General features: G+C 38.0%; 1 protein-coding gene across 1 annotated transcript; it reads left to right on the top strand.

Moving 5' to 3' along the window:
- The first annotated feature begins 1,219 nt into the window (after positions 1–1,219).
- Positions 1,220–12,599, top strand: LOC583764 (coiled-coil domain-containing protein 151). The gene is made up of 11 exons (XM_783658.5): positions 1,220–1,468; positions 2,192–2,391; positions 2,819–2,998; positions 3,523–3,750; positions 4,477–4,599; positions 5,520–5,663; positions 6,489–6,649; positions 7,367–7,523; positions 8,198–8,353; positions 9,660–9,744; positions 10,740–12,599. The coding sequence occupies exons 1-11, from the start codon at positions 1,387–1,389 to the stop codon at positions 10,865–10,867; spliced, it is 1,644 nt and encodes a 547-aa protein (XP_788751.1). The 5' UTR covers positions 1,220–1,386; the 3' UTR covers positions 10,868–12,599.
- Positions 12,600–12,886: the final 287 nt, after the last annotated feature.

The following is a 12,886-nucleotide window of genomic DNA, read 5'->3' as shown; positions in this document are numbered from 1 at the left end:
AAATGTACTGGCAAACAGGGACGTGCACCCCCCCCCCCCCCCAAAAAAAAAAAAAAAATATATATATATATATATAACAAAAATGTGCTCTTACCCCCCCCCCCTATATATATATATATATATATGTCCTCTTACCCGGCCCCCTGGATCCGCCCCTGTTATAAGATATCAATAATTGTGGCATTTGGGTTTGGAATTTTTGAATAATATTACTGTTTTAAACATTGCTAGCCCATATGGTAGCTAACAAAAAAAAATAACGTAGTCAGTATCGGGTGGGGGTGTACTGGTGGCAAAATAAATACAGGTTAAAGGTAAAGACCAGTAATGGTCATGCGATTGCATTGTGAAAGAAACGTTGTGTAATCGATCAGAAAAGGTTGATCATCTAGCATCTAGCATCTGCAAGGTTCTGGAATCATCAAAATGATAGGAAATTTGGCCCATTCTTCGTAAAGTTACAAGCACTATACACAGAAAGATGTATATGGGACTACCCTATCTCTCTCACCAGACCATGAGAGAAATAAGTTTACCAAATATATGAATTAGTAGGCGGTTTCCCGGCAAATTTTTTATCATCATGTATTAGTCAAAACATATTCTTTCACATGATTGGTAATGAGAGCTTCCATTTCATTTTTTGAAATTGGGGCGTTGCCAATACTGGTCTTTACCTTTAAAAGAGAGATTTTGTATTTGTTTTACTTTGCTTTTCAGAAAATATGTTAGCCAAAATTAATGGCACACAAAGCATATTAGGATGATATTTTTTCCGTCTCATTTATTGGACTTATGTCGGGACTTATATCGGGTGGGGTGTACTGGTGGCAAAAGAAATACAGGTGAAAAGGGAGATTTTTTATATTTTTTTTTACTTTGCTTGTCAGAAAATATATTAGCCAAAACTAATGGCACACAAAGAATATTAGGATGATATTTTTTCCGTCTCATTTATTGGACTTAACCCCCCCCCCCCCCCCCCCCCCCTCCCTTTGCCAAGCCTGGATCCACCTCTGTTTGTAAATCCATTTTCAATTCGTGTTCGTATATCCGAAGGTCCATGGTATATCGTAGGGAGAGAGCGGCTTTGCGCGCCTTCTAGTCGCAGCTGGCGCTATCAGCTCTATGGTCAGTTGCTACGGGAAACGTGCGACAAAACAGCCTCCGCGAAATGCGATCTCGCTGCGCTAGTGAATGCATATGCACGGCATACTATGTGCGTATACGGTACGCAGATATGATTTACGTACGTGTAAACAACAATCACACTGAACTGGATGTTGACAACTAGAATCTAGACGAGAGATCGTTCATGATATTGACAGTTTATTTTGATATTTTACACATTCTAACTAGAGAAGAGGGACAGGAAAAGGCCTGAAAATGCCAGGTGTTGGCAAAACAAACAGCAACACTCCAATTACGGAACAAATATCAGAGTTACAGCGGAAAATATCCTTGTTGGGTGAGTGAAACTGTCTTTCTTTTTTTCCTGCCTTGCCACGGCCACGCACGGCTAATAATGTAGACCTCTAGTTTGTAAGACTTGAACTTGAAGTTAAGTTTAACAATTAGGTCTAGTCGTTTTAATATAGGCCTACCATGATTTATTTCTATGTGTTCAACAGGCAAAGACATTCTGAAAATGTGAACAAATCAGGTTGGCTGTTGAGTGTAATTGAGCTGCGTGAGTACGTGACTGTGACAGTGTGTATTTTCTGATTTTTTTTTCTCAAGGATGCAGTGTGATTTCTCTTAATTAGGCCTAGATTCTAAGCCTACACTGGATTCTTTACTCTGTGTAAAACCATAAACATTTGTGTGTGCATGGTCAATCAATATTCTACTTCTAGAAAGTTTCTTGGCTCTTGCTGTGGAAATAAATGAATCCACAAAAAGGCACAATCTTAGTGTAGGCCTAGGCTAATGCCAACAATTATGCTTACAACAATTAGCCTAGGCCTACAACATTAGTACAAGAGTGTCTGGTTTCACTTTTTGTTTAATTTTTACAGTTACACTTACAGTTAAATACAGGTCTAAAATGATAAACGTTCAATCTAGAATCCCCTAGATCTAGACCTAGTATAATATTGGTCTTGATTCTGAAATAGGGTCTAGATCAAGCTAATATTTTTAAATTGTTTCATGGGCCTAATTCAGCAATTTCTTTATATTTTCTCTTTAGATGGTGACCGCAAGGCATACTATGAGAGCTCACAATGGACCATCAAGCAGAATCTTGATGTGATCCGTAAGGTCCGTCAGGAGAACAAGACGCTACACAAGCGGCTAGCAGCAAGCAAGGCGGGAGATGACCGTGTACTTGATATCGCCTTCAAGAGTCGAGAGGTGGAGCGTGCCTCTCTCAGAGGCAAATCTGGAAAGGTGGGTAACCTACCTCTATCTTCTTCTTCCTGTGTTTCTTCCTCAAATAATTCTGAAGAGCAGTAGTCTTGCATATAATTGTGTAGTATTATTAGAGGGTAAAAAACTTAACAATTGTATTAAACGATGTTTGTTTTCAAGGAATCAGCCCCCCACCCATCAACTCCTATGTACTGCAACACAGAGTCAACGCCTCTGTGACAGACAATATTTTCATACATTTAAAGCCCCACTGCACTACTTGTAGCTACTTGCCCCCTCTAGAAAACAATGCCTAAGTGGTGCCCGTTGGTCCCTTATGATCCTCTTTGTCTTATGTAAATTGAGAACTGAGTTGATGAGATAACCACCTGTCAGTGATGCTGGGTGCAGACGGGCTTTGATTGGGAACAAATAAATAAAATGAAATTATCCTTTGTTATCACAGGAAGCAATCCGCATCATAGACCAGAAGCTTTGCGAGGCCAAGAAGCGTCTCAACGCTGAGAAGTCTCAGACCCTGAAGCGAGAGAAGACCTACTCGGAGCTTGAGGTACAGCATGATCAGATGCTCAAGGATGCATCGGATGCAGAAGCTACTACGGCCGGTACATCGGACGATGCAATGGTAAGTCAATGGGTGGTATTCTCGAAAGCGAACTAACTTAAGTCTGTGGTTTAACTTTAATCCACTGACTAAGTATGGAATGCCAAGTGTACATATGAATATATTTTTGAATAATTTTATATGTCGTCTAATATTTTGGTATTAACTTACATCTTGCAATCAGTGAAATTCTGTTTCCAAGCTATCCACAATCACAACATGATTGAATTTAATGTTGTTTGTCTATGCAGGCCCTACGATCGTTGGAGAATCGTCTAGATTCGTCTAATACGAATTAATTTACATCTTAATTGCAATCAATGAAATCCTGTTTCCAATTTACAGTCAAACCTGCTTTAGTTACCACCTGTCTACAACAAGCACATTTTTTGTTTCCCTTGAAAATGGTTTCTCATTGAAACATGTACTAAAGGAACCTGTCTACAAAGACCACTTTTTGTGTTTCCCTTGGGCGGTCGCTGTAGACAGGTTTGACTGTATTAACAATCTCAACTTGATTGAATTAATGTTGTTTATCTACGCAGGCCCTACGATCGTTGGAGAATCGTCTAGACAAGGCCAACCTCAAGCTCCACGAGGCCGAGCACATCAACCGCACATACCTGGCTATCAAGGAGCAGATGATCAGGGACAGTTTGACCTTTGGCAATGACCTTGACGGTGAGGAGAACGAGATAGACCATCTGAAGGAAGAGCTGAAGGAACTCCAGGCCATGAACAAGGACGCCCAGATCGCTAGAGATGCTGCCAAGGTATATTTTCATTTTTATTTCATTTAATTTAATTAATTTTGTTTTTCTAAGTTCTGAATATGTAATAAAATCAGTATGCATTAAAACATACATGGAGAAATATAAGCTTATTTTAAAGAGAACTGGCCAGGGACCCGTCTTACAAAGAGTTGCTATTGATCCAAATCAATCGTAAGTCCTCCAATCAATCGCAAGTTTGCAGTCTCCTATCTCTTATGTACATAGTTGCGATTGATATCAATCGAAAATAAGTTACGATTGATATCAAGTTATCAACTCTTTGTAATACCCTGGGCCCTGGGCTCCAACATAAGCAGAGCTTGATGCCTAGTTAGCCCTGACAATTATATGTGCATAGAAAGATCAGTAAAGAAAGTTTTTGAGGGTCTTTAATTAGACAACAGCTTTTACCAGATCCTAGATTATCTGAAATTGTTAGGGTGTTGAGGAGTTTAACAAAAATCTTGAAACTTTCATTAATCCAAGACATTTGAAACATTGGTAAACTTTATGTCATGCACGCAAAAGATCCTGGTTTACACTTACCATCCAAGACTGGCAATCATAGAAATATATGATAGGAAAAAAGCACAACAGTCGGGCAATTTTAGAAAATGCATGACTTTGATAATTTACTTACAAGTATCACATGAAACACTGTTATTCACCACTATCTCTAGTTATGGACTTCGATCTATTATTTAAATCTTGTTTATCATTCAATAGGCTGAGCTGAGCAAGCACGAAGAGACGGTTTACCGAGAGAGAAGAGAACGTGAAGAAGCCCTAGCCGTACTCAAGAAACAGGCTGAGGAGAAGAAGGCCCATGCAGAGCGGGTGGAGAGAAGGGTGAGTTTTCTCTTCTCATTTCTTGTAGTATTATAAATCAAGAGTGATATTCACCCATGAAGTGCAAATTAGCTGATTAAATCTTACAAAGTTTGTCAGTTGGTCTCGTCGAGTAGATAATAACTCTAATAACTGAATAATTTAACTTTGTAAAGTGATTACTTTGTGTAGGATTGAATGTATTTGAAGTAGATATTTGGTTTGTTTTACCTGACTGCTAAGAAAGCTTGTGTAGGACTGTAAGTAAGCAACTAGGGGACCAACGGCTGTAAGCCCTCTCCGAGTTACTTGGTAATGAGGATTAATGCCTTACCAAAGGGCACTACTGCATCAAATTGGTTTTGAACCTGGAACCTCTCGGTTAAAAGACCTGCTCTACCACTGAGCCACTGCGCCTTACTTCATGGTCAAGAACAAAGTGTCACCAGACTTTTATCAACCCTACAGAAGAAGAAAAAACAAGTTCGTCAAGGCTTTATTGTCTTGCATGGCAGCTTGGAATGATAACAAATGTTGTCTAGAAGTATTAAGGAACCTTTGGGACAGTCATTAAAAATGAATAAATATCAACTTTTCAGAGCTAGAAGGGTGTTAATTAATTAAAATATTCCCTCCTTGAGGCCCTTAAAAAAAGATGTTGTATTGCCCTTTAGGTGCCAAAACATTGGTTGGTCAGTCAGAAATCTATTTTTGTTTAAATATTTTACTCCCTCTTTGGGCTGATATTGAATGCTTTAATACATTTTTTTTCTAAAAAAGGTTTAGAAAAAAAACTTTTTAAAAAAGCTAACCGTACATTTCAAGATTTTTGGGGTCGGTCACAAAGGGCAATACAACAATATCTTTTTTTTTTAGGCCTGATGTTTCAACTTATGAATGAGTGAATGACTAAATGTTTCTGTATAAATTCATCTTCACAGCTCCAGAGAGCATCGATCCAGCACGATGACCTGACCCCAGAGCAGAAGCAGTTCGTGACCGGGGAGGAGGAAGAGAAGAAGATCGGTACCTTCGAGGAAGCTTTCCAGGCTATGAAGGAAGCTACAGGGGTCTCAGATCTTGCTGTAAGTAAAGTGTACCAAAGCTGTGACATCATAACATTTTTTGGGGGGTATTTCTCAATTTTGTTCTTCATTTTCCGAAAGAGCATACAAAATAATGTCCAAATGTCGAAAACGTTTGAACCAGAGCAATATAACGCTGAGTTCCTATAGGAAATCTATTTATTCAGATGGTCATATCTCAGCTAGTACTTAAAATTTTCAATTGGTTTTCAATATTTGGACATTATTTTTGATGCTCTTTCGGAACATGAGGAAAAAATTGAGAAATTCCAAAAATAATTTTTGATGACGTCACACTTCACCACTCTACATCGTAATCTTACTCCTGTGTTTCGGATTGAAACTTCAGTTTTAGAAATTTAAAAAAAATGTGATTGTAATGTAAACACTATTGCTGCAGTTGACGCAAAGTTGCAATGAGCATTACTATACAGTATGTTCTATATAGACCTATGCTGGCAGATGTTTAAAAGCTTATTCTGCGTCAGTTTTCTCGTGCTCTACACTCCGAATTACATCTTACCAAATAGAATTTGACTTTCAAAGACATTCTTTTTATTTTATTTCATTTTGAAAAAGAAAATATTTCTCTTGGTGTTTGCTTTTATCTCGACGACCCCAATGATTGGATGGATTTGTTTTGAGAAGGAGAAATGGACCTACCATTTGAAAGTAAGGTAGAGCTCACTATCTTTGGTACTAAACCATCTTCTAAAAAGTTGGAAGAGAGTACTTTGCCTTGAGAACCTGAACTCCATCTATTCTATTCTGTTAGATTATGGCAAGCCTCATTATAATGGCTTATGATTGGTTTGTGTTTCACAGGAGGTTGTAAACCGATTTGAGAACCAGAACTTCACCTACCAGCATCTGATGGAGCTGAAGGAAACCAACGAGAAGCAGGTCGTACGTCTCAAGGAAGAGAAATCCAGACTCAACACAGACTTTGAGGAGATGAAGTACTCAGGAGAAGCCAAACTATCAAGGTAATCAACGTTTTGTACTGCATACCTATCCTATTTAGCTGAGACATGCATTGCTATCTGCGTTACCAGAAGCACTTGATGTATGCTCTTCTCAACCAAGGATGGTTGATACCCAATAGCTCACAACTAAAGTTATGAGAATTTATTTTTTTGCCTCCATAACGATGTAGATGGAGGCATAATATTTTTATTTTGCCCGTCTGTCTGTCCGACCGTACGTACCGTTCTAGTGATCGCGTTATCTCAAGAACTGATTGATAGATTCCCGCCGAACTTGGTTCATATATGTATGTTGCGTGCAGTCGAAGATCCATCTAGTTTGTTTCTGTGTATTTTCTAAAACAGGATTTCAAACTTTCCATTGATGTATTACACTTTATCTTTGCAGTTTATACTTTGACTTATTCTTTAATCTTAATGAAAATTTGAATGAAATTGTTTGAGACCACAGAAGGAATTAACTTTTGCAATGGTCTTTAGGATGAGAGAAGACACGTAAAGCCCTACTGCAATACTTATAGCTACTTGCGCCCTCTATATAGCAAACAATGCCTAATCGGTGCCTGTTCGTCCCCCATGATCTCCTTTTTCTAATGTTAATTGAGAGCTGATTTGATGAGATAACCACCTGTCAGTGACCTTACAGGGAGGTGTAATCCCTTCTGGCCAAACTAGTGCAGATAGGTTTTAAATGTCTTATGTTTTGTGTTTTTTCAGTGGTCAGAGAATGTTGGAGGAGTTCCAGGCCCATCTCAAGACCGAGGTGGAACGTTGCGGAGAGTCCTCAGAGAAGCTTGATAAGTGCAGTAAGATCCTGGTCCAAGTCAAGGCCGGTGTCTCTCATCTGGCCGATAAGCTTCAACACATCAAAGCAGTAAGTAGTGCTGGACTTTTCTCTTACCCATTATGAAGAGTTCTCTATGGATTGGGAGTTTCCCCACTCGTCCTCATATCCAAAATTACTTGGATAATTGTGATGGAAGATAAATGTAGGGGAGCGATTTTCATTGTCATTGGGAGATGCTGTTAATACACTGTTAGTCATAAAGGTAGAATAGTTTTTTTCCCCAATTTATGGAATGACTTGTTTTGCGTGACTGCTAAAGCATGTGTGTGCTACTATGCTTATAAACTAGGGGACCTACCTCCTAAAGTCATAACTGACATTAATGAGGATTAATGCCTCACAAAAGGGAACTAGTATAGCATATTGACACTGGGGTGTCACAGTTAGGAGGCCATTGCTTTGCCACTGAATCATGACTGTACGCAGCAAGAGGTAGAATAGTAGGCAACCACATAAATTTTTAAAAAAACAAAGAAAATGCAATATATTATCAAGAATTCATTGCATTTTCCCCAGATCCCCAACAGAAAAAAATCCTCTGTGTGGCCATGCCTTGAACCATAACGCATGGCAGTATAGAGGAATTTTTCCTGTTGGGGACCGGGGGAAATGCAATAGATTATTGATAATTCATTACATTTTTTTTTTTTTTAAAATTACATGCATGTATTCAAATCATCTGTATTTTCCTGTTTGTGCAGAACAAGGGTCACGTACCTCAGGCACAGCTGTCTGCCGAGGCAGATGAATTCGTCTTAGATCTCCTGGCAACCTGCGAAGAGAAGCTTCTCAAACTCATGGAGGAACTCGATGGCCACGATGTCGATGAGACACTCAGGCAGATGGAGGAAGAAGAGGTAGGTTAAAGCCACACTGCACTACTTATAGCTACTTGCGCCCTCTATATAGCAAACCATGCCTAATCGGTGCCTGTTGGTTCCCAATGATCCCCTTTTCTTATGTTAATTGAGAGCTGATTTGATGAGATAACCACTGACATTGCAAGGAGGTATTATCTCCCTGGCCAAACTAGTGCAAACAGGCTTTGACTTTGTGAAAAAGGTTTCAGGGGCTGAGATTAGTCCAATCCAATCCAATCCAGGTATTTATAAAGCGCCAATATCTAGTTGCCTAATCAAAGGCGCTGATGAGACTGAAAAACTACAAAAAATGTCTGTTCATGATTCTTACTGGGAAAAACAAAATAGCAGTGACTAATTGTAAGCAATCTGAAATAGGTTTGTCTTTAGTTGAGTTCTGAAAGTGGATAACTGGTGACAAGAACGAAAGATTTGGTGAAGACCATTCCACAATCTCGATGCACAGGCAGTAAATGATTGATCCCCTAGAAGAGAGCGTGTTCGAGGACTCTCAAGCCGGTATTTACCTGCATATCGCAAATTAGTTTGATTAGTGTACTGTTTGGATCAACAAGAGTAGCCATTGGTTGTGTGAAATGACAGTTTGTAGATACGTGGGTTGATGTTTACGATGAGTTGATCCGATAGCTGTTGAAAGGAAGATTGATCATTTGTTGACATTCCTGTCATGAAATAAACGCTTCATGTTGTTTTTATGAAACAGCAAGTAATCATGGCTTGGCAATGAAATATAACAAATGGAGACTATGTTAAAGATGAACTTAGTTCTGGTAAATATAGAAATAAATTCTCACAGATTTCAATACAACTTACACTGATTGTTCAATATTACAAATGAATGACATTTGCCACACAATTTCGGAAAAAAAATGTATATTAGCTGAGTAAAGAGCATCTAAAGAAAGATTAGGATATTTGGGTAAGTCGGTCCGACACCACGTGACTAACACTGGGCAAATGGGAGTTGGTTTTTATTTCACTGGTTCAAACAACCAGTCTACTGCAGGATAAACAATCCAGAATAAATCGTAGCAACTTTCTCTCAAAATACGTTTCCAATTACATACCAGAGCTCAAGATTAGCTGTAATGAATGTCTGTAGGATAACGATGAAATGATCGTACCTTGCCCTGCAAATGTGGGTGTGTGTCGACACTGATGACAAAGAGAGAAGGGCACCCAGCAACTGCACAATCACATGATTGAAAAGTCAGAGATATAAAAGAAATATTTCCTTACCTTCCTCTCTCTAATCACTATATTTTTGATAATTTTCTCACAGTTCCAAGTTGGAATTGAAGGGGCGCTACCATCGCAAAACACTCGCATCAAGCTACCTACTACTCAGAGGGATACCACTTATGATGGTAAGTATTCAACTTGTGTCAAATGATAAGGTCTTTCTGTCTCTCAAGAGACGATATCACACTGCTCCAATAAGCCATTTTTGTAATGTAACCAAATTGAATGTATACGTCTTTGTGAAGTGCCCCAAAACGAATTTTGTCAGTCACCTGTCACAAATAATTGTATTTCAGTAGTCAAAATTCAAATTGCATACATTGAGTGTTGTTAGGTAGGGCAAGCTATAATGTTTGACCGACCTACCTAGCAACAACTAAGGTATGCAATTCGCATTCTGACTGTTGAGAACCAATTATTCGTAACAGATGAATGAAACAATTTGTATTGAGGCACTTCACAAAGAACTACGCATTAAATTTGGATATATTACTAAAATGGCCTATTAAATCGAAATCCAATTTACAGAGTATAGCGGTTTATAGTTCGAGGTAGAAGAAATATGACCGATATTAATAGTCTTTCTACTTTGTCATCACAACATTGGACTGATTGGACTTTGGCAGCCTTTGCTTTCTTCCTCACATGCAGACGCAGCATGGTCCGAGAAGAAGCATATAGTTTCTGTATCATAGCAATCGACCAGTTTACTAACATATTCAAATTTATGGATTTTTCTTTTCCGGGGAACCTGTTATTGATGAATGAACTAGAATACTTGGAATCCAGTCTACATATATTACTTGCTGCCATGTCACGAAAGCCTTTGGGCAAGATTTTAGGTCGTCAAGAAAAACCTTTGCTTAGAAAGTATGCATAAAATTTGATTATGTTAGTAAACTGGTCTATTTATCCATCATCTTGGACCTGTTACACACAGCCTTTTTTCAATGACATATGACAAAAATCAGTGACAAATCTGCTGATAACCAATAAGAAGCAAGTATTTCAGTAGCTTACCGGTATAACAAAAACTGTCATTTGTCACTGATGACAAGTTTTGTGAAACGCCCCCCTCATGCCTTCCCTCCTAACCATACTCTGTCTGTGTTTCTCCTAGATGAGGACAGCGGTGATGACGAAGACATCGTTACCAGGAATGCTCTCAAGAAGCAGGCCCAGAGTCTGGTCGACTCCAAGACCAAGAAGCACAAGGTCCGGGCCCGCAAGAAGAAGGGCGTCAAGTAAGACCAGGACCAGAATCCAGATCCTAGTCCAGCATCGGTGGAAACCTGGTGGTGATCCACACCGGAGTGTATACATAGATTGTGTATAATGTGATATAATACTACTACTATCATCTTGAGAAATTATTCCATCCAATCTTCTTCAAAGATTATTGTATGTAAAGCAGTATGTGCTTTAGTAATCTTAGTTGTCAGGGAAAAAATGGGGGGGGGGGGGGCCTAGGCCCTGTTTCTTCAAAATTGTTATCAATACCAAGTTACAATAACTGTTACAAGCTACTGAAATAGTGGCATTTGATTGGCTAAGAGCAGCATTTATTGTTGATAACGAGGTTTATGAAACAGAGTCCTGGATTTTGATTAAAATGCTAAATCATTTTCTGTGGATGATCCCTTGTAGCAAAACAGTGAGAGCACTGTTTAGTAGGAGTAGGAAGAGGACTCCGACTACCGAGACATTGGTGATATGACCGTATCTCATCTTACCGACTTAAATGAAACATTGACATTGATGTTACATCCGAGGTAATATCCATCCATGTAGTAATGCTGCAAATACTGCAGGTGTAGAAGACATTTCTGATTTTAATCATCACCCTCTGTTATCACTTTATCTTTTTACCCTTGTTTTTTGGAACAATATATAAAGAAAACAAAGAGCCCAGTCAAATACAGGCCAGAGTGCTGGCTGTACAATTGTGTAGCCTTATCTACTGAAAATATCCTGGAGTAAATGGAAACTCTGATTTAATACTTGTAAATACGACTTTTTAAATGTCTGAAAGCAGAGTATACACTTTGATTGATAGGTTTTTTGTTTTCCCTTGAGAAGTTAATCGATAATACAGTAAAACCTGTTGTAGTGGCCATACATTTTGTCTTCCTCAAGAGGGAAATGTGTGTTGTAGAACCTGTCTCAAAAGGCCATCTGTCTACACCTTCCCTGTTTCCCTTAAGGGTGGCCTTAATAGACAGGTTTAACTGTACATGGCTTGGAGAAAACACCCAGGAAATCCTATTGATTGCATTCTCATCAAATACATTCCTTAAACACCAACTATTGTCCAGCTTCAAAATGTAATGGTTAATGGTCTGCAGAAAGACGACACTTCATTTAATAAATTTCAGGATATATTTATTATTCATCTGTATCACAGCACTGGCCTTATCCAAATTATTTCAAAACTTCAGGTGTAAATTATTAAAGTGATAATATATTACACAATATGTAATACTTTAATACTTTATATATCGAGAGAATATAAACAATTTAATTGATGGAATGTGTTATTGGAGTTGATGTAGATAAAGGTAGTATCTTGCTCAATATTTCAGTTTCTCAAGTCAAAATCTTGTTTTTATCATGCAAAGATCACAGTTATATAAATTATTCATATTTTATGTTAGTACAATTTGATTATCCTCCCCAAAATCTCTTTAATTTCTAATCATAGAGTATCATGATCTGGAATTTATTTTTCCTTTTTTATTCCTCCTGAATGTTCTTTTTGAATAATTTTTTTGTGTTAATCTTGTGTAGACAAAATTGCTTTGTAAACTATTAAATGAATGTACAAACTTCACGAATGCCTATGATTAACTGAATGGATTTTTTGCTTTTTGCAGAAAACAGAGAATGCTTTTGTACAGCTGTTCATATTTTATATTGTTATCTGTTACCCATGTGAATGAATGATCTCTACAGAGAGGAATAAAATATTGCACAAATATTAGTCATTTGTGGCCATTTGTTACTTTCTTAAAGTGTAAGAATAAAGGTTTGGAATTGAGATAATAGAAGAATTTGATGTAGGTTTAGAAGTTGTTTAAGGGGGGCATAAAGATCAATATACATGTAGATACGATGTTTATTCATCTTTATTCATGATAATACATACATTTAGTTGTATAACAATAATAAATATGTGACATAAAACCCAGGACAACGATTTAAATTGCATCGGATGGAGCTCATGCAGGGTTACCATGACAATACACAATACCAATAACGGAAAAGAAA

The sequence above is a fragment of the Strongylocentrotus purpuratus genome, unplaced genomic scaffold (genome assembly GCF_000002235.5).
Source record: "Strongylocentrotus purpuratus isolate Spur 01 unplaced genomic scaffold, Spur_5.0 spur5_scaffold_4, whole genome shotgun sequence".
Lineage (NCBI taxonomy): Eukaryota > Metazoa > Echinodermata > Echinoidea > Camarodonta > Strongylocentrotidae > Strongylocentrotus > Strongylocentrotus purpuratus.
This window is presented reverse-complemented; position numbering and strand designations above follow the sequence as displayed.